Source organism: Panicum virgatum, chromosome 3K (assembly GCF_016808335.1).
Source record: "Panicum virgatum strain AP13 chromosome 3K, P.virgatum_v5, whole genome shotgun sequence".
Classification (NCBI taxonomy): Eukaryota; Viridiplantae; Streptophyta; class Magnoliopsida; order Poales; family Poaceae; genus Panicum; species Panicum virgatum.
In genome coordinates this window covers 48,031,374-48,054,081 of record NC_053138.1, presented here as the reverse complement: position 1 = coordinate 48,054,081, position 22,708 = coordinate 48,031,374, and the positions used below count along the sequence as shown (strand labels likewise).

Below are 22,708 nucleotides of genomic sequence, written 5' to 3'. Positions count from 1 at the left end.
AGGAAAAGTTTATTGGAAGCATGCTGTAAACTACAGGTAGCCTTTTAGTCTAGATGACAATAATTATACAGGAGCGATTGGAATTCAGCCGCATATTTGCAAGTGAAGTTACTAAATGCCAAATTCCAATCGTGGACGAAATATGCAATTCACTCCAAGTTATAAAGACATGTTATTTCCCGCAAAAAAGAAATAATCACATGTCCAAATCAAGTTCAAAAAAAGAAAATTGAGCAAAATTTGATTTACTAGTGAACAATCGAAGGCCCAACCAGAAGAAATCAAGGCCCAACAGGCTGACAAACTGGCCTAACCTCAACGCAGCCGCCGGACCTTCTCGACTCTCTCCAAGCCCGCAGGCCGCAGCCACCCGTCGCGGCGACGCACGCCGCCGCCCGCCGGCTCACGCGCCCGTTCTCCTACTCCAGCCGCCGTAGCCCTCCAAATCCCATATCGCGAGAGCAAAGCACCCTCGAGCGCCGACGACCTCCGGCCGGCGTCGCGTCCATCTCACCAGCGGAGACCGGGGTCCGAGCACCACCACCACCTCCGGGCCCAGCCGCAGCAGCACAGGAGCAGAACCCACGCCGCGAGAAGACCATGTGGCGCCGCGGAGCCGGACTGCTCCGTCCCCACCTCGCCGCCGCCTCCGTCGGCCGTCGCGTGCGGCGGCCCCCCGCGCCCCTTGTACCCGCCGTTCCGTCTTCTACCGCCTCTTCCTCCTGCCGCCAGATTCTTGGAATCTTCCGGTGCTCCATCGGGGCGCCCTCTCGGTGCCTGTCGAACCAGGCGGGCGGCGGCGGCGGCGCCTGCTGGAGCTGCGGCGCGACGGGGGCGTTCCTGTCGTGCGGGTCCTGCGGGAGCGTGCAGCCCGTCGACCCCGCCGTCGACTACTTCCAGATCTTTGGCCTGTGAGTACCTCTGCAGATCCCGAGCCTTTTAATTGCGTTGCTGTGGTCAATTGGGGGCTCATAGATTCGCTCTAATTTTGTATTTGACTATGAATCATGGATGTCTCAGTGTTCGTTGTTTGCGCATAGTAGTGACTGGAATTTTAGTGTTTTCACTGTAGAGTTGCTGGCAGCATATTGTTTCATGCATTTTTATGTGCCCTGATATGCTGTGCAGTGGAAATCATGGGAATCAGGAATGACTGTTGTGTTCCATGGATGCTCGGAACATGTACTCATCTGGGGCTAGTATTGATCTACTACTCCCTCTAATCTAAAACATTGTCATTTATGATATTAACATCACCCACCACAACATGATACATCGACAATATGCCCCTGATTAACATTTTACAACGGCCCAACCAAGCAACACAAAAGGTTTTGATGGTATTCTTGGCAGGTTAATAGCTGCTGTTTTTTGTTGTTAGTTCTTGTGACTACCATAGCTACTTAGATACTAATTCATTTATCTGGTAATTATTTCGGAAACTTGAGTTTTCTTAGCATGCAGATTTCTATGCTTTTGAAAAGCTAAGGAAACTACAATATTTTTTAAGATTCTGCCATTTTGGCTTCACAAGCGATGTTTCTATGCAACTGAACATATGGTGCTGATGCTTTTTCTTATTGGTTTCTTCAGAAACAGAGAATACAACATAAAGGATAATAACTTGGAAGGGAGGTACAAGGAATGGCAGAAGAAGTTACATCCTGACCTGGTTCACTCGAAATCTGAGGTTTCTACCTGTCATTCACAGCTGGGCAGTGTATACCATATTTAATGTTAACCTCTCAAAGTCACTTCTGATATGGCTTTTTTATTATTTAGAAAGAGAGAGCCTATGCTGCGGAGCAATCAGCGCTTGTTATTGATGCGTATCGCACACTTAGCAAACCTTTATCAAGGGCATTATACTTGGTGAGTTCATCCAGTAGTACTTAAGTTTCAGTGATGTGGAATGGTGAATCACGGACCTCTAAATTCATTCTTTTTTATATATTTTGATGTAATGCTTTGTGTACATCAAAAGAAATAATAAATAATCACAACATTAGGCTGGGTGTGTTGCTAGCAATGACATATTCATTGCATCATTTGTCTTTCACTGTTGGAAATTTATCCAGCACAAATAAACAAAGGCATTTTTCTCACATTTGGAATCTTCTCATCTGTACTAACTTCTTGGCAGTTAAAACTTGAGGGAATACATGTAGATGAAGAAAAAACTATCAATGACCCAGAACTTCTTATGGAGGTAATTTATTCATCGTCTTTCGCATTTCATTCATATATCCTGTCAATAGCTATGTACAAACATTCCTATGATCGTGACACAGTCAATTTTTATAAAACAACCAATGCAACTCTTGATTGTGATGAATACAGCAGCAACACTAGTGTCTTTTCATTTACATCTTATTTCTGTAACTCCAAGCAAAATGAAGAGTGACAATGTTCTGTATACAAGTCAATAAAAAACAATCTAACAATAGATGATGCGTATATTGTACAGATGATGGAGATACGTGAAGCTGTTAATGATGCCAGTGATTCTCAAACCCTGGAGAAGATCCAATCTCAGGTTCTTATCTCTTGATAAAGTTGCACATGGCTTAACAGGGAGCATAATTATTGTTTTAAAAATTTCTGGGCTCGCATTTTTCTTTTACCTTTTTCAGGTTAAGAAAAAGCTCGAAACCTGGTCTCGTTCTTTCCAGGATGCATTTGACAAGAAGGATTTTGACCGCGCAATAGAAGCAACACAGAGGATGAGGTACTATGAACGTGCAGTGGAAGAAACAGTAAAGAAGCTCTGATCTTCAATTATAATTGTCAAAGATGGAGAGGCTTGGAAATTTTCCGTACATTCCTTGCACTCCACGCATATATTATGGTACTTTTTTCATGGGAAGAGTGGTACAAAGTAGAAGGTCATTTCACTCGTAACTCCCACAATTCCAAATGCATCCATGGCTGTCCTCAGATATTAATATTTTTTCTCTTTTTTGGGGTAGATAGAGATTTAGAATAAGTCCTTGTTGCAATAAATTTAGAGACTTAGTGGCAACACCTAGCATTTATGGATGTATTTTGCTTGACTGCAAATGCACCACAGCTGGTTATGCGAATCAGATGTCCTGCTGCTTTTTTCTTTTTCTGTTTTGACATGTGGTCTCGCACAAAGACCTGATGGATGGATCCTGTGATCATTGTCAAGCTATGGAAAATGGTAAGCTCTGGACAACAAAAGCAGAACTGCAAAAAGGACAATTCCATATACTATGCTTTGTCCAAAATAATCTTTCACATGTGTTAACGCAGAACTAGGGCCAACACATGCGTTAGAACACACAGCAAGCGACGGTGCGATGCAGTGCCGATGCTCAGACCCGTCGGATATATCGGTCAGACTGGTTGTCTACCGGTCAGGCCGGTTGTCACCGGGCAGATCGGCGGTGAAATCAACGAACGCCGCCCGGGAAGGACACATCGGGGCAGGTGCACGTAGGGTTGTTCTAGGGTTGGCATGCCACCTAGAACGCCCTCAATCGACGTAAAGACAAAGGGGGAATAACAAATAGTAGATTGGAAAAGTTAGGGCAAGGAGAAAAGATAAAAAGATAAAAAAATTGTATTATTTGACCTAAACTGACGTGGGATGAGTTGGTTAAGAGAGACCTTAAGGATTGGAATATCTCTAAAGAGATAGTTTTGGATAGGAGCGCTTGGAGACTAGCTATCAATGTGTCTGAACCTTGAACTTTTTTCTTTCGGGATTCATCTCTAGTCTACCCCAACTTGCTTGGGAAAAAAGGCTATGATGTTGTTGTTGTTGATGTTGTTGTTGATCGATTGGATATCCTCAATCGGCCGTGATCCTTTATATTTATAGGGTGAGGTGGATTTATCCAGCAACGAATCCTTTTTACAGATAAAAATTTATGAAATAATCTAATTACACTCGGACTCCTCAAAGACCGTTCAAACTGGTCGACCCAATCAGTCAGACCAGTCGGCTGTTGCCGGATTGACTACAGCATCAAACCAGTCAGACCGTTGGGGCGCACCGGTCAGACCGGTCGGTATTATCTAGTGTCAATTTTGGTTGTCAACATATGCCCCCCTGTTCTTTGACAAATCTTGCGTGCCAAAAAACACTCTTCTAAACCAAAATTGTCTACGAGCGATGACTATTAATATATCGGCCATTTTTGTACTAAGGGCGATAATAATTTATCGGCCATAACTTGCTTTAATTCAAGTTGACGACGAAACAACTTGTTATCAGCCATAACTTGCTTTAATTCAAGTTGACGACGCAACAACTTGCTTTGGCTTCCATATCTTCTTTGTACTTGCTGACCTCACCGGCAGAACCTCAGCTCGTTGCTCCATCGATTCCTTATTGCGCAAATGTTGTAATATTCTTTTTTGAGTATGTGACAAGCCCGAGGGACACCACCTCATCTTTAAATATTTTGGATCTTGTTTCAAGTCTTTCTCATGCTCTTTGCTGCAATTAAGATCCCTTTTGACTAGATTATCATTAATCGGTCTTTGTGAAGCACAACTTGAATATATAGGAGGATAGTGAATATAATACGACTGCGTGTGCATCCTACTATAATCCAAAGGCTCATAACAAGGATACCAACAATACTATGGAGCAATCAGCTTACCAAATGCATACGGCTCAAGAGTATAATCACCTTGACTTGGACGAGGATCCGATTGTTCTTTATGCTTTGATGGCCCTTTCTCTGTTTCTGAGCGACTCCTTCCTTCTCATATTTGGCCAAGAGCTCTTTAAAGCTCGGCCTTGCTTTGCTCTTGTTACTGGGAATTTTTGCAGAGCTCCCAGATGTACCGGTCAGACCGGTTTCCAGACCGGTCGGACCGGTCTTAACAGACCTGACGCCTTTCTTGTTCTCATGCCCCCGAGCGTTGAAATCTTCGCTGCAGCTCGAGAATTCTTGTCATGTAGTAGCACCTTTTCTAACATTTTGTCCCCAATGATTACATTCTTTTCTTTTGTCCATTCGGCTTGATTTGGCCGAATTAACACTTAGAATTATTCAATTCAAGCACATTCGTATGCGCAGAAAAGGGATTCTGATCAACCTTTATTTGTGGAATAATTATTCGACCTTCATTAACAACCAATTGACTGACATCTAGAAATTCTTATCCCTCTAGTTTTGCTTTATGAAAATCAAGCAAACCAGTAAAAGCTAGATGAGCTAAATCTTTATCAGAAATTGTCAAACTATAGCGTCGGTTTCTATTATCTCTAAATCTTCTAATATATTCAAAAACACCTTCATGTATCTTTTGCTTAACCGATGTAAGATGTGACAATTTTAATTCAGTTTCATCAGTAAAGAAACAATCATGAAATTTTTGCTCTAAATCAGCAAAAGTGAAAACTGAATTGGGCGGCAATGAAATAAACCAAGTAAAAGCGGCACCCAATAGAGATAAAGGGAACAACCTCAATCTGTAAATATTATTAGTGCTAGCTTCACCACATTATATAATAAATTAACCTATATGCTCCAATGTAGTTTTATTATCATCACCAGTGAATTTAACAAATTCAGGAATTTTAAACCCTTGAGGATATGCAATATAATCATAATTCTTAAGGTATGGTCTTTGATAAGATCGGCATTTGACTATAGGCTATATACCAAATGTTTGCCGAAATATCTTAATCACCACTTTTTTAATACTACCTGATCCAACATCATCGGCATTAGGCCGATTAGTGTGATCGGTGTACTACTAGATTGAGCAAAGTTCGGCGGTGTAGAATGTCGCAACGAACTTGCTGCCCCATATGGTACATTTGCATTAGGTGATGCATTATAATTAATTTGGCTATACTGATTAGCTGAATTAGTCACAATAACATTATTAGTTGAAATTTTGCCACTAGCCGAACCACCCATTATCTTATGGGTATTAGATGTGGATGCATCATTACCGACAGATTTCATACCATGATGTGTTTTAATTTGGCTAAAGCGATCATCAAACATATCATGCATATTTTGTCCAATAAATTCCAACTTATTATTCACATGAGAAGCAACAGCACTATCTATCGCATTAGCTACTTTTGAATCAAGATCAAGCTGTTTAATTCATCAAATTTTACCTCAAATTGAGAAGAGTCGAAGGTGTCATCCTTTGTAACCTTCCCCTGTCGATCAATGGAGAAGTGCGAGATGTATAGTTTCTTCTAAATTGTTGAGTTTTAAAATAAAAAATAATACGAATAGATTTGTCTGGAAAAATACTTTGATAAAATATAAATATATTATTTTATGATAAATATTTTTATAAAAATAAGAAGTCAAAGTTAAGCTTTGGAGACTGTTTTGCTGTCCAAAATGAATTTCTTTTCGAGTATGCAGGGAGTACGAGTTTCGCTAAGAAACTTTTTTGTTGCTAAGACAAGTTTCAGTTAAGATTATAATTATCTCCTTGAGCGATTAAATAGTTGTCCAGGACCCAGAGCCTAACAACTAATAAATATATGAAGAGAAAAAATTCTGAGGGACCGAAACTGGCGACCAGAGGGGGGTGAATGGGAGCCGATCAAAATTTCTCTCGAAATCGATCCATCGACCTATATCCCAAAATCACTGCAATCCCTCGCACCTAAGAAAAGAGAAAATAGTTATGGACTAGCTATCTTCAAGCGAAAAGCCCTAGGAAGCGAAGCGGAAGCTATACAAGAAAACTCCACAAACTGCAGCTCTGCAGAGTCAGACCGGTCTGCCCGCTTGCTCAGACCGGTCTGGCTGGAATTCGAAAATTCAGACCGATCAGACCGGTTTTGGAGACCGGTCAGACCGGTTGCGCCCAGACTTATCGCAAACGAAGCTTCAAATAGCGAATCTTGAGCAAACGAAGTCCAAATCCAACGAAACTTGGAGGATAGCTTCGCATCTACCCCGTGAACATATCCCCAAAAGAACTTTCCCAAAAGATTAACAGATCGTGAGTAATCAAGGGAATATCAAAGAGGATTGGGGTTTTCTCAAGAACCCAAAAACTCTAATTCGTGAGAACTCTCGATTCCAGTAGATTTAGCACTAGGATAGAAGGTTTAGAATCGTCACAAAGAGTCCATCAAACCACGAATTCAAAGGTTTGTCTCCTCCGAACACAAAACACACCAAAAGAGGATAATTGAACCCAAAACGCAAGAGAGGAGGGAGAGGACGAGGAATCAGCACACAAAGGTGAATCTCAAATGAAATTCATTCCTTAATCTCAAAGGAATTCACCTATACAAAGGCTAGAGCCATCCGCCCATCATCCACCCTCGAGATTTGAGTGATTAGCTATAACCTAACCCTCTTTTGCGTTGGAGACCTTGGCCCTGACCTAGACAACGAGGAAGGAGAAGGAGTAAACAGAAAAGGACTCAAGAGTCTCAAACCCCACGAACAGGTGAGGGGGACTTAAATACCCAGCTGCTGCAGCTAGACCGGTCGGGTCTGCAGCTAGACCGGTCGGGTCTGCAGCAGCCCTGTACATGTCCTCAATCAACGGTGGAGTTTCTTTCTTCGACCCGAAGTCTTCCCTGCGATGCCTCCACGTTGACGAAGATCCGGTCCACGGTTTTAGAGGATCCGCGAAACCCGGGTAGGTGGCCGGTTTTGAGAAAACTGCCAAAACACCTCACGCGGGAAGATTCCCGCCTCCACGCCGTGGCCCTAGACGCCGTTCCCGCCTCGGCCTTCTGACGGCCTTAGACGCCGCCCAATGCCCGTCACCTCCTCGCCCGCAGCAAGGCCCTAGACGCCGTCGACGCCCGTCGCCTCCGTCAGTCCCGAGACCGACGCCCGTGCCTCCACAACTTGGCATCTTCAACCGCCGTCCGCCTCCTTGGTTTTGTGGCGCAAACCAAGAAACCCGCCTTCCGTCGCCGCCCTGCGCCCTCGATCCAGGAATGGACGCCACAGCTGCCACCCGGCCTGAGCTCCTCCACGGCAGCTCTCCGTCGACACTCTACGCCCGTGTACCTGCAATCCAAAGAGCAAGCGCACGATCACACCGCACGGTTGACAATTCACTCATCACAGGCAGGATAGAGTACTCTCGTTCCTCAAATTCTTGCTTTCCTTGAATGAAATGAATTCAAAATTTATCTTTCCTGCAAAACCGATGGTTCTTCTCCAAATATCTATTATCTTATTATTTGGCCAACAAACGGAGCCTCCACGTTCGCTCTCAAGGCCTAGAAATTCTCACATTAATCTGAGAAAAATAAAAAAATAAAAATTACCCACCACTGCCATTACAATAAAAATTAGCCTAAAATACTCCTGTGCCTAATTAAAAATCACCCACCAATGCCATTATGAAAAATTAAATATAAAATACCATTTAGCTATGTATCAGTTACAAATATATACTATTAATAAAAATTAAAGCTAACAATAATCAATCAAAATAAAATAAAAATAAGAATAATTATCTATATAATATTATTAAAGCTCAACAAATCAAATTGTTTTTATAAGTAGATTATAGTTGAATTATTTTAATCAATAATAAGACATAATTTACGATAATGGATAGGCTCATGTATGTTAAAAAAAAGTATAATTTTTAAGTAAGAATAAAACGACATGCAAATTTCTGAATTTTTAATACTAACCGCGCAAATGCGCGGAATATATGCCTAGTTTTCTTAGAATTACGGAGGACTCAAAGCAACTCCGGGTAGCGTCGACCTGGACTGTGCTTTGGTCTGTGCTGCCGCTCTCAGAAGACTCCGTCGTTGTCCCTTCTATAAACTGTAAATTTCTCGCACGAGCAAAATTACTACTTTTCATTGGCCAAGTGCACATTCACACAAAGTTAGACAGCTCAAACATGTCGGAACGCGCGGACTTGGAAGTCAAGAATTTGTCTTCATTTTCCGACGTCCACAAGCATCGCCCGAGAAGTTATCCGACATGGCGAAGAGATGCAATAAAGACACGAGCATGTGAAAATAATAAATGCCCTGCCAGCTATCGACGTGCCGAACCATTTGGCCATCACATTCACTGTTGGCGCTACATATTGATCCGTCACAACAGCTAGCCACAAAACGCCCGCTCGACGTCTCCGTTCTCCGCACTTATTAGTGCATTCGACACAGATAATGTTTATGTTTACCACCATTGGGTAGTCCAAGTTCGTTGGCTGACGACGAGTCCACCTCAGACAACTGTTGCCAATACATATCCTTTGGAGCGTGAAACTTAACTAATTTTCGGCAGTCTTCACGGCCGGCAAAGTCCACCTCGGTTCAAGCTTTCATCAGTGCTGAGTAGATATTTCTCTGCGTGTCAAGTTTTGTATGGAGTATGTCACTATTATATTCTACGTGCGTGCGGCGTCCATTCTACATCAGTACTGATCACTATTCTATGTCACTATTCTACCTTGCATTTCCCACGGCCAAAATTAATACTAGATATTTTTGAAATACCAGCAGATATTTAAAAAATAGATCTTTACTGAATATATATAAATAAAAAAGATGTTGACCCTTATGGCAAGACTTTGGAAGGCGCTTCACTGAAATAACCACCAAATGCACTATCACAAAAAAAGATTTTATATGACACAACCTCTCTAGGTTAACAGAGGCGAGCACGTCAAGATACAGCCTCCGTAAATGATTAGGTGGTCTCTAGCCCAATGTCTGCCTCCGAAAATCATTTATAGTGGCATGCAAAGTGAAGTGGTCGCCTCTGTTACTCATCAATTGACAGAGACGGTCGTAATAGGGACGCACGTCTCTGTAATCGATTTTCAGAGACATGCTCGACCATCCATAAAAATCAATAGTAATAGAGGCGGACATTCTAATCGTCCGTCTCTAAAACTTGATCTTTAGAGGCTGGCGTTCTATGACACCGGCGATGACTAAAAATTGTTTCTAGACAAATAGTAATTAATTAATTACTTTTTCATATGAACTCTGATTAAAGGCAAACAATACATCGAAATTCTGGCTCTCGACACAATCTACATCTTTGTAGCTGAGAAATTTTTTCAGTTCATAGATTTTTAAATTTGCAAATTAAAATTTTCAAACAACCATGGACATTGACATGGTCAATACAAGTGGCAGTTCTCAACAAAATCTACAACTTAGTCCCGGTTCCCACACCTACACATCTCACCTACACAACACATGTGACTTTGAATGGAATGCCTTTCTTTTAAACTAACCCATGAATGACCCTTTAGTCCCGGTTGGCTCCATCAATACTAAAGGGGCATCCTTTAGTCTCGGTTAGTGTTACAACTCGGAACTAAATGTTCATGTCTTTCAGTATCGGTTGGAGCCATCAACCGGGACTAAAGGGTGACTTTTAGTTCTAGTCAGTGGCTCTCCAACCCAGACTAAAGCTCCCCGCCACGGATCTAGGACTAAAGCCTTTATTATTCCCAGACCCAATGACAACCGGGACTAATATCAAAGATCAAAGACCATTTCTGTGCTAGTGCTTGTAGACTCTAATATCGCTAGTAACCCAGCTAGATGGACTCATCACTTGACTGACACCACAATAATTGGCAAGAAAACCGACTATATCATTTGTTAGATATGTGTCGAATATTTGTACGAGTCGAGTTACATTAGGACTTTGCGTTGTATATGGTACTATAGAGTTGAGGACTAATTGTTGTAACATGATGACATAGGGATAGACTCACGGGAAGGTGGCGGCAGGTATATATGGGGACCCTAGAGTAGCTGGTGTCACTAGTAACTGGGGAAGAGCTGGGATGTAGGATTCGGAAGAACTTGGTCAACAAATATTTTTGTCTAATGTCTTTATGTGATCTTGAATGTTTGTTTCAATACATCTTATCGACCTCGTGTAAATATTTGGAGGCTCATTTCTAACATCCTTCACTATTATATTCAGTGCCAGCCCATCACTCACTACTATAAAACCTATTATTGCAAACGCTCGTCACCGCCAACCAAACCGGGTGGTGATAGACTATCATTACTGTGTCCAAACGGAACTGACGATGATACTGGACATCACTGCCGGTTCGTAATACGACCCGACAATGATAGGTTCAAAGGGTATCACCACGGGGTCGTGTTACAAACCGGCGGTGATGTGTGGACCGGATAGTAACTCGACCCGACGGTGATGCAATTACCTCCCTACTCTCTCTCTCTCTCCCCGTCCATCCCCTCCCATCCTCTTTCCTACTAATGGCACCCTTCCTCCTAAGCTGCCAGCTTCCTTCCCCTCCCGCAATGCCAGCGTGCACTCCCAAGACTTGGAGCAGCCGGCGCTAGGTTTGGCAAGGCGCCAGAGCAGATGCAGCGGGTGGAGGGGCGAACCAGGCGCGGTGGCAGAGGGGGCAGGGCAGATGGTCGCGGTTGGCATGACTAGCAGAGGGAGTGGAGCAGGCGCGGGGGACAGAGTAGGTGCGGCGGCGTGGTGCGGAGCCTGAGGTGGCCGGGGCTTTTTTTTATTTCTTTTGTTTTCAAAAATGGGCATCGCCACCGGTTCTACACCAGGAGGTGATTGTCCGATCCATCATCATCATCTTAAATCTAACGGGCATCCAAACTGGCGGTGATGGTCATTTGAACTAGCGGTGATATAGGTTTATGTTGTAGTGACTGCCAATAGTTTTGGAACATTCACTTCTAGTTTGTGGCTTCTACCGGCAACGATAGTTGTTTTGCAAAAAACAAAAATCATAACCTTTTAATATGAGATTGGATTATTATGATTAACTTTCTATCAAAATTGTACAGTTTAAATATATATAAAATTTTGTAGTTGACAACTTTTTAATTTGACATGGTTTATAAATCCAAATATTCAATACAAGTTCTTGGCTCGGATTTTAAATTATTGAAAATGTCGAATAGGGACAAAGTCAACACTAAAGTTGTAGTTCTCGACCAGATCTATAAGTTATGAGTTAAAAACTTTTTCATTGATATTGTTTTGAGTATCAAATATACAATAATATAAAATCGATTAAACTTGTGCAGTTAAAAGAATAGAGTACATATGGTCACAAGTGTCTTGTAGCTCAGTTCGTTGTGGGCACTAATTATCGAGGAAACGTGAACGTTGAGGTCATGTTTGCCGTCAGGTATGTGCGTGTGAGACACTACTGGAAAATAGGCTGTGCGAACCGGTTGGAAAAGGTCTTAGGCATCGGTTTTCCAACCGGTTCCCGCAAATTGAGACCAATGACCTCGTCTTAAAACACCAGGTTTTTCAACCAGTGCCTTAGGCTTCCATTGTTACCGGTTGGAAAGACCAACCGGTACCAAAGAGGCTGCCACACTGACGCAAGGTGGCAGCCCCTTTGGTACCGGTTGGTATTTCCAACCGGTACCAATGACCTTTTTCCCTTTTTTCCAAATCCAGTTTTGTTTGTTATATTTATTACTATTTATTCTTTTATAATTGTTAAACGCACTCAAACTCTACAGTACTATACGTTCATTAGTCGTTCGTGTTCGTTTTCAGAGAATATTTGAAACTAAATAAAAGTGAAATGCGAGCATATAATTAAGCTAATTAGATGAACTAATATATTTACAAATTTACAAACATCAAGGCATAACATTTAAAAATATTTACAAATCTACAAGTCATGTTTGCAGTCCAACTACTGGTCCCCTCTGGAGGTCGATGGAAGTCCTCTATGGATGTGACCGTCGTGGTAGAACTCGCCTCTAGGATCCAAGATCTCGTTCAAAATGAATCCGGCGAGCTGCTCGCACACGGCGTTGATCCGATCAGTAGAGTAACATTCATCCCCCATTTGAGACATCTATCATTTAGGAAAAAAGGATTAACATCATGTGCGTTAGTACAATTATGAAAATATACTAGTAAATGGTTTGGACATACTCTCGTGTCTTCATCAGTAGCCTTCCCGCATGGAGTCATGATGTGCAAGTAGTCGCATATGTAGTACCCGCACCAATCAATTTCTTGTTGTTGTCTCGCACACTTAAGGAGAAACAAATAAATTACTCAATTTAGAATAATTTGGGATTATATACTTAATTAGACAAATCTTTATGAATCAACATACCGGATAATCCATGTTAACGTTCAGTTTGGGCCTCCATTGACCACGTTCTTTGTTATTTTTCACAATTTTTTTCCAAACCCTGCGCTCAAAGTTAAGTTTGATATTCAGGAATTGTTATTAACAGAAAAAAGATTTGATTGTATAAACTGAACTTACCTGTTCAAGGAATTGTTATTGCGGACTTTGGATTTCTCGTTGAGTCAAAGACTATAAGATTGCCGGTCCCTACGGAAAGTATGAGTAAAATCTAATGATAACTGCAGATATAGATAGGATATATACATACATGCATTAGACGACTTAATATTTATTTAGTAATATAACAGAGGATTGAGTCGACCAAGGCTTACCCAAAATTATATGGTATGAATATATAGGATTTGTAATTTTTCCTAGTCAATGAATCGTACATGTTTTAGCACGTTTCCTTGTAATTTTCGTTGAGCACTTTCTGGTTTAATAGCAAAGGAGACATGAAGCCGATCTGATGGTGCCATCCATGTTTTCGGCTTTTTGGGTCTCCTGTCTAAACGATATAATAGAAATTTTATAATGCACACATATAATTATGTTTTTGTTAATAAAAAGTATTAATGTAGAGGTAAGTGATACTTACAAAACCCAAATGGTGATGATAGAGGCGTCGAGGGCTTGTCGATGGTAAATGTGATATAAATTTTTGAAGTACACCCGGAAGTCATCCTCCCCGCGGAAGAAATCATGGTCACGATACTTGACTCCAAACATTTTCCCTTCGTCATTCGACATTCGCAGGTACCATCTATACAAATTGAACATCTGTGTGCCTAGACTTTTCTCCTCTTCCTCAGTGACAAAAGGTTTTCCATGCTGGAATGGAGTAAGAACGGGAGCGACAGGGATTTCCGCCTCCATTTGCCCCGTTGCATTCTCTAGCGTTAATCCAGGTTCAGAAAGAAATATCGCGGCCTGTAGGTCCACCTGGAGTTGTACGTCCGTCGGGTGTAGGAGTGGCAACCCTGGCACCCGGAGGGGCTCGAGTCCTTTTTGTTGTGTGCCAAGCTGAGGAATGGTCTTGCCACATTTTTTCTTCAGATTTCTCACCTTGTGTGCTTTTGTCAGAGTACGATCATAGTTCGAGGGTAAGCTTTTCGGTTTTGCTGGGTTGTCTAGGTTTGTGAGAAGCTTTTTCCCTAGTTCTAGAGGTACCTTTTCCCTCGTCGGGGGGACTTTAGGCTTCAATTGTTCTTTTATATATCGAGCAGTCTCCTCTTCCAACTCCTCAGCGGTTTTCTCGTAGGTTAATTTTCTTTCGACCATTTTCTGCTTCTTCTTTGAGGGTCCAGCCGCTGTGAGGGATGCTGTCTTTTTCTTTCCTTTTTCTGGGTCAGGAGGAGTTGGAGTACTCGTGGCCCTTTGCGCCGGCAGAGACGGTGGTGAAGGAGGTGGTTGTGGGGACGGTGGTGAGGGAGACTGCAGAGACGGGTGATCGGTCTGCACGGGAGCCGTTGTGCTTGCAGTAAGTTTGATGTCGGCCTTGCGCCATAGAACGACCCCGTGCAGTGCGTCTCCCAATGTCTTCTCTCCATCCCCTCCAACAAAGTCGAGCTCAAGATCCTCATTGTTTCCAAGTATCTGCTCGACTGTGACGGAGGTGTAGCCAGGGGGTATCGGCCTTCCATGAATTGTAGTAGAAGGATTCAGGGGTAGGGCTGACCCGTATGCGACATGAATGGATATATTTCTTGCTCGCACATGAAGCTCGCATGGTGTCGGCATGGTGACATCATCCACTGGATACCTCTGGTCATCTACCGCCGTTGGCTCAATCTGGGGTTGCTGTTCCGCTTGTACGTCAGGCGCCGCTGTGGATGCACAGCTGCTGTGTCGCTGAGAGACCGGGCTTATCACAACATCCGGGTGCGACCTAGCAGTGCCCCTTTGGCTCAGAGCTAGCTGCACTGCCTTATTGACTCTGGCGTCCATCTGATATTCCAAGGACGCAACCTTCCTGGTCATCTCTTCTTGCATGGCACGAAGTTTCTCTTCCTGTTCGGCTTTGCTCTTTCGGTGAGTCTTGTAAGAGGAATCTCCGGCCTAAGCAACTTTCCATCGGACCACGCCAATGCCGCGGGCTCATCCAGGGTGTTCCGGATTCTTTAATGCCCTTGTCAGCTCATCATTCTCCCTTTGAGGCTGGAATGTTCCTTATTGGGTCTCATCTATTGCAGCGACTAGATCACGGGACACTTCTTGCATATGCTCGGGCACGACCAAACTTTCATCCAACTGGTTTAGTGTCACGCCATTAGCAAATAACCACCACTTGGATCTATCCGGCCAATCCCAAGTCGTCGACCTGATGCCTCTATCCATAAGATCCTGCTCCATCTTCTGCCATTTTTTTACTGACTTCTTGTGCCCGGCAGCCCCAAGGTGGTGGCTGTACTTCTTATTTGCTGCATTCACCTTGGCCTGTTCAGATTTTTCTTGGGCTTCCTCTGATAGTTTGTATTGTTTGAACTCCTCCCATTATGGTTTAACCTGAGGAAGATCGTCCCAGTTCGGCTCCCTATCCTTCTTGATGTAATTGATGTACAATTTCTTCTTGAAAGTTGCAAAGGCAAGGCCCATCTTTTTCAAGGCACATTTCTTCACAAGTTCTTGGTCAACTCCTTCAGGAAGAGTGAACATATCCTTGAGTTCTGCCCATAGCATTTCCTTCTGATGTGCAGGCACGGCGTGTTGCTGTTCTTCGGGTTTGCTCGTTTTCTATAGTCTTGTGGTGATCAGAATTCTTGCCCGAACAATAACCCCACATTGTTTGACAAATTTTGTGCTAGCAGCCTCTGGAGCACTTGGACAGCCCTCTGCGTCCACTTCTATGACGACCTGTCTTCCCTCCATTTTCTTGGTTGGCCAGCATCTCCCTTCTGACTGGCTCAACGAAGTCGATGCGGAGGTCGACTAAATTACAGAAAAGATATGTTAATCGCAAAACAAATCTACTGAAGTCACCATGCATATAGTTTTAAGATTCGTACTGGAACATGCTGCTGTTGATTGGGCGGCGGTGCAAAGTCATCATCTTCTTCATCGGCATCTCCAGACATATTCAGGAACAAATCAGCTGTCCGAGCATCTTCTTCAGCGATTGGCTGGGTGGTGTTGGCCCTCGTATCTTCGTTTATTGCGTCCAACATGTATTGCTTGGCGACCTCGTCATCACCGAAGGGGTCCATCCTTAACTGAAACCATAAAAATGTGTTAGAGTATGTGTCCATCCTTAAATGAAGCAGGAGAATTCTTGAACGAATATGTGTGTTTGAAAGAGAGAGAGAGAGTGTGTGTGTGTGTGAGAGAGAGAGAGTGTGTATGTATGTTAGAGGGAGAGAGAGTGTGTGTGTGTTTGTGTGTTAGTGGAACAGAGAAAGAGAGAGAGAGTTAGTGTGTGTGTGAGTCAGTGTGAGTGTGTGAGTGAGTGTGTGTGTGAGTGTGAGTGAGTGTGTGAGTGAGTGTATGTGTGTGAGAGTGTGAGTGTGTGTGAGTGAGTGTGTGAGTGTGTGTGTGTGTGCGCGCGCACACGTGTGTGTGTGAGCGAGAGACTGAGCATCGGTGAGGTGACTGCGAGAGAGTGCCGGCAGGGAGACAGCGAGAGAGTGTCGGGGACAAGGAGACAACGAGAGTTAGCGAGAGACCGATTGCCGTTAAGAAGTCGTTAAGAAGGAGAGAGAGTTGTGTTTGATTTCTTAATTAAGAATGAAGAATTCATAATACATAAATACATGCATGAGTTACAGAAATACACGAGTTACATGATAAATACATGAGTTACATGATAAATACATAAATACAAGCATTATTCACTCTCTATTTAAATACATGATTAAATAAAGTCTCTCTAATAACTAAATTCTATAACTAAATTATACACTATATATAATGAAAACATTGTACACTATACATAAGACTAATAATAGAAAGTCCATTAATAGGTTTAGAAAAAAAATTATCTCACCTCGAAAGATCACACTCAAACGGCACGTCGTCTACATGATCACACAAGAGGAAAAAACAATAAAAATAAGAAACAGTACAAAACAGTAAAAACAGTACTGGAAAAGTTGAATAAGATGTAGAGCACGATGCAAGGATCGCGTGAGCGCAAGAATCGCTAAAATCGGAGTCAAAATGTGAAAGATATGGCTAAAACAAGATTCTAGGGGCTTATTTGCAAGAAAAATCTAGAAAGGGTCTCTCTGGAATTTCTTTTGAACTAGGAAGGACTGCGGGTTAATTTTGAAGAAACTCAGGATCTCTTTAGCAAAAGTGCCGGGGCGGCTCCGGTTCGGCTCGGATCTAACAGATCCGATCCGTTGGATCTCGATCTAATGGCTGAAAAAGGGTGGGGGCGGCTTGAGATGCGGCTGCTGGCTCAGCTGCGGCTCAGGTCTGCTCGGGCGACGACTCAGGCGGACGGCGGCTTGGCTAGCGGCTCTAGTGATGGCGCGGCTTGGCGCTAGGCAGAGCTGGCGGCTCGGGCAGGCGGCGCTTTGCGCCGGCGGCGAGCAGAGGCGGCGGCAGACCACCGGAGTACACCGAAAACGGTGATCCGGGGCTCGGTTCGTGGCGGGGTTAGGCCGGGGAGGGAGAGTGGGCGATGGGGAACGCGGCTAGGGGGTCCAGGAGGTGCGGCGGTGGCCGGAGGTGGCCGCTCGGCGGCGAGGGGGCGGAGCCACGGCTTCAGCGAGGAATCGCCGGCGAGATAGAGCGACATAGAGAGAGGGGAAAGGGGGTATGGGGCTTCCTCACCACCTCACCTAGCTCCGGTGACGAACGGGCGGCGAAGAGGCACGACGGGACGGCAGATCGACGGCGGCGGCGCAGAGCTGCAGAGCGAGGAGCGTCGACGGCGCACGGGAGCGGTGCTCGATGGCGCAGAGCTGCAAAGGCGAGGAGCGTCGACGTGGGGTGGCAGCGTGGCGGCGGCGGAGGTCGAGGCGGCGGAGGGCGGCAGCGAGAGGGCCGGTGCTTATATGGTGGAAGCCTAAGGCAGCCTTAGGTACCGCCTGTTGGGTATCCCGGTGCCTTAGGTGCCCAACGGGCGGGAACTGAAATTCCCCTTTGGCACCAGGAGGGGAACGAAAACCGGTGCCTAAGACTTCCACAACATTTGCTTTTCCCGCTTGTTGGCGACGATCTAACTGAAATTACTCGATAGCGCAATGGTAACTCTAGGAATTTTGTTCGCCGTGGCCACGGTTCGAAACTTCTCAATCCCTTTTTTTTTGGGACTAGGTAGCCTTAGGTACCGGTTCATATTTCGAACCGGTACCTAAAGCTTTTCTGTTTTTTTCTTTTCCCTTTTCTGTTTCTCTAATAAATCTGTTAGTTGCCTAATAAATCTGTTAATTGCCCAATAAATCAAATATTGCTTCATGGTATTCGCAAAAATTATTGTTCCTAATAAATCATATAATGCCTAGTAAATAAGTTAATTGCCTAATAATTACATTAATAACCTAATAAATCATTTAATTGTCCAATAAATTAGTTAATTAAATAATAAATCTGATAAATACCTAGTAAATTAGTTAATTGCCCAATAAATATGATAATGTTCAAAGCAAATAATTACATTAATAGCCTAATAAATCATTTAATAGCCTAATAAACCATTTAATTGTCTAATAAATTAGTTAATTGAATAATAAATCTTTTTAATGCACAATAATTTTAATTACTACATAATAAATCATTTAGGTGCATAACTAATTATTATAATTACATAATAAATCATTTAAATGCACAATAATTCTAATTACTACATGATAAATAATTTAGGTGCATAACTAAGCATTTTAATTGTATAATAAATCATAATAAATCAAATAATTGCATAATAAATCATTTAATTGCCCAATAAATAAATTCATTGCATAAGAAATCTGATAATGTTCACAAAAAATATTATAAGAATACTTGTGTCAACCTCCACTGCGTACGGAGTCATATCCGGCTTTACAATCGTCCCTTCATTATGATCATGACGTGCGTACGGAGTCTCCTCTTCGGTTAAAAGAATACTTGTGTCAACCTCCACTGCGAACGGAGTCATATCTTCAACCTTATTGTATTCTCCTTCATCTGTGACATCGTCGACTCCCACAATTTTTCTTTTTCCTGCCAGAACAATATGGCGCTTTAGCTCATCTCCGGCACCTACAAAACTTGATTTATTCCTGGACTTGTCCTTTCTCGGTTTACTAGACATGTCCTGCACATAGAAAAGTTGAGTGACATCTTTAGTTGTGACGAATGGTTCGTCTTGATAGCCAAGCTCGTTGAGGTCTACCGTTGTCATTCCGTACTCGTCAATATCGACACCTTTTCCTGTGAGTTTAACCCATTGACAACGAAATAGAGGTATCTTCAACGGCCCATAGTCGAGTTCCCAGATCTCTTCAATGTAACCAAAATATGAGTTCGTTTGGCCACTAGAGTCGGTGGCATCTATACGGACACCACTATTTTAATTGGTGCTCTTGTTATCTTGGACTCTTGTATAAAATGTGTAACCATTAGTTTCGTATCCTTGGTACATCAGGATTGAATTTGCCGGACCCCTGGCCAGCCAAGCTAGCTGCTCATGAATTTGATCGTTGGCCATGACTTCCTTCTGCAACCAGGTGGCGAATGTATCGTTATGATGTTTTGTAATCCATGTCTCAGACTTCAAAGGGTTTATGCTTCGCACAATTTGCATGTGCTCCTCCATGTATGGAGCCACCAAGACTGATTGTTGCAGAACTGTGAGATGTGCTTTGCTCAACGTGGCATGATCTGTGGCATTTACTGATTTTTTTCCAAGTATGCCCTTTCCAATCAGCCGCCCCTCATGACGTGATACTGGAATCCCAATTGGGCAGAGTTCTTCCACATAGTCAACACAGAACTCAATGACCTCCTCTGTGACGTAACCCTTCGCATTGCTTCCTTCTGGACGAGCCCGATTACCAACATATTTCTTTAGGACTGCAAAGTATCATTCAAAAGGGAACATATTATGAAGGAAAACAGGACCGAGAATACCAATCTCTTTGACCAGGTGAACTAGAAGATGCGTCATAATATTGAAGAATGGTGGAGGAAATATCATTTCAAGACAGACTAAACTTTGGACAACATCCTCTTGTAGCCTGGTTAAACTCGATGGATCGATTGCCTTCTGAGAAATTGTGTTGAGAAAGGTGCATAGCTTTATAATTGTTGCTCAAATATTAGCTGGTAGAATACCTCTAAGTGCAACTGGAATCAATTGCATCATCAACACGTGACAATCATGGGACTTTACGTGTGCAAATTTCTTCTCTTTCAAGTTCAGTAGCCTCTTTATATTCAAAGAGTAGCCTGATGGGACCTTCATGCTGTTCAAACAGTCGAACATACTTTGCTTCTCTTCCTTACTAAGAGTGTAGCACGCAGGACCTAGATAATGACATCCTTTATCTCTTTTTTTTTGGATGTAGGGCGGCCCGTTGTTTCATACATTGAAGATCTTGCCGCACTTCCAATGTATCCTTTGGCTTACCGTAGACACCAAGGAAGACTAGAAGATTCACACAAAGATTTTTTATTAGGTGCATCACATCAATTGTGTGGTGGACGTCTAAGACTTCCCAATAAGGTAACTCCCAAAAAATACTCTTCTTCTTCCACATAGGTGCACGTCTGTCATCACTCTGCACTGATCTACTGTCGGGTCCTTTTCCGAATACTACTTTTAAATCTTTGACCATTTCAAATACTATTTTCCCACAACGGTGTCTAGGCTTGGTACGATGATCTGCCTTTCCATCAGCAGTGAGCATGCCTCCTCCTTAATGGGTGCTTGATCGGAAGAAATCGACGATGACCCATACACACGATCTTCCTACAGTGCTTGAGGTACGTGCTGTCGGTTTCTTCTAAACAATGGGTATGTTGCCCTATAACCCTTATTGGATTGTCCGGAGAGGTTACTTAGTGCTGGCCAATCGTTGGTGGTTACGAAAAGTAATGCACAAAGGTTAAAATGATCCTCTGCGTGCGCATCCCACATACGAACACCCTCCTCTTTCCACAACAATAGAAGATCCTCAATCAGTGGTTTCAGATACACATCTATATTGTTACCGGGTTGCTTTGGGCCGGGGATAAGCACCGGCATCATAATGAATTTCCGCTTCATACACAACCAGGGAGGAAGGTTGTATATACAGAGTGTCACAGGCCAGGTACTATGGCCACTGCTCTGCTCACCGAAAGGATTCATGCCATCCGTACTTAAGCCAAACCTTATATTCCTCGCATCATTTGCAAATGTTGGGAATGTTCTGTCCACTTTTCTCCACTGCAACCCATCAGCGGGGTGCCTCAACATATTGTCTTGCTTACGTGGTATTAGAGGGAAATACCACATCACCTTGGCAGGCACCCTTTTCTTGACATGCATCCCCTCAACGTTGCCTGGATCACCCTCTTCTCAACACGCACCCTCCTCTGTTTCGCAATCTTTCTCAGCTTCGCGCAGCATCTGACCAAGATCATCTTCTACAACGTATCCTTCAGTATCTTCTTCAGGCTCACCCATTGCAGTGTCATTGAAAAAGGCATTATAATTGGCTGCAAAGTCAGGAATCCTGTCCTCTTCTTCTACATTATTATCCAGCATAATTCCTCTTTCGCCATGCTTGGTCCAAACATAGTAGTTCGGCATGAAACCACTATTGAACAAGTGACTATGGATGGTTCTTGATGATGAATAATCCTTCTCATTCTTACAGAATTTGCATGGACAACAAACGAAACCACCATACTTGTGTTTCTCGGCCGCTTCTATGAATTCATGCACGCCATCAATGAACTCCTTTGAACGCCGGTCGGCCATGTACATCCATTGCCGACTCATCTGGATCCACAATACATTTATATACATCATTGTAGTGTACAAATAGTTCATTCATACTACCAATTTATAACTAATATTGAATACGCTATTAATAAAACTGAACTACAAAATTATAACGATGCATATGGCCTTCTGACTGCATGACTTTGTAAAAACTTTGTTTCTCTATATGGAACTTTATATTTTTGTACAAGAAACGACGCATGTGGCCTTCTGGCCTAGCTGAGCTGCGGGTCTCGAATTGGCGCAGCATGCATCTCGAATGTGGAATCTTGTAAAGTTTTGGAATTTTGAAGGGAACTAAATAAAGCACCCATCCATACAAAATTTGAATTCAAATATATAATTGATAATGCATATAACTATAATAAATAGATACTGTTCACTTATCAAATAAATTGATAAACATATAAATACAATAATTTGATAGTATTCACATATCAATTAAATGGATAACGCATATAACTACAATAAAATGCTACAACTAAAAATAATTATCACATATATAAACTAAATTAAATAATAACTGCTTCTAAAAACTAATTGCTAAGTTATGGAGAAAAATAACTAACCTTTTTTGAAAAAAAAATAAAAATTCGCCTCCCCTCCCCTCACTTAGCTGCCATGAACAGTAGTTCATGGCAACTTGGAGAGGGGAGGGGTTGGGGTATTTATAGGCGTGGACTCAAAGGCACCGGTTGGTGCTCAACA

The 22,708-nt window shown here is 42.8% G+C and overlaps 1 protein-coding gene across 1 annotated transcript; it reads left to right on the top strand.

Moving 5' to 3' along the window:
- The first annotated feature begins 351 nt into the window (after positions 1-351).
- On the top strand, positions 352-3,108 carry LOC120699405 (iron-sulfur cluster co-chaperone protein HscB homolog). The gene is made up of 6 exons (XM_039983390.1): positions 352-911; positions 1,594-1,690; positions 1,783-1,872; positions 2,144-2,209; positions 2,468-2,536; positions 2,634-3,108. The coding sequence occupies exons 1-6, from the start codon at positions 601-603 to the stop codon at positions 2,769-2,771; spliced, it is 771 nt and encodes a 256-aa protein (XP_039839324.1). The 5' UTR covers positions 352-600; the 3' UTR covers positions 2,772-3,108.
- The last annotated feature ends 19,600 nt before the right edge of the window (positions 3,109-22,708 follow it).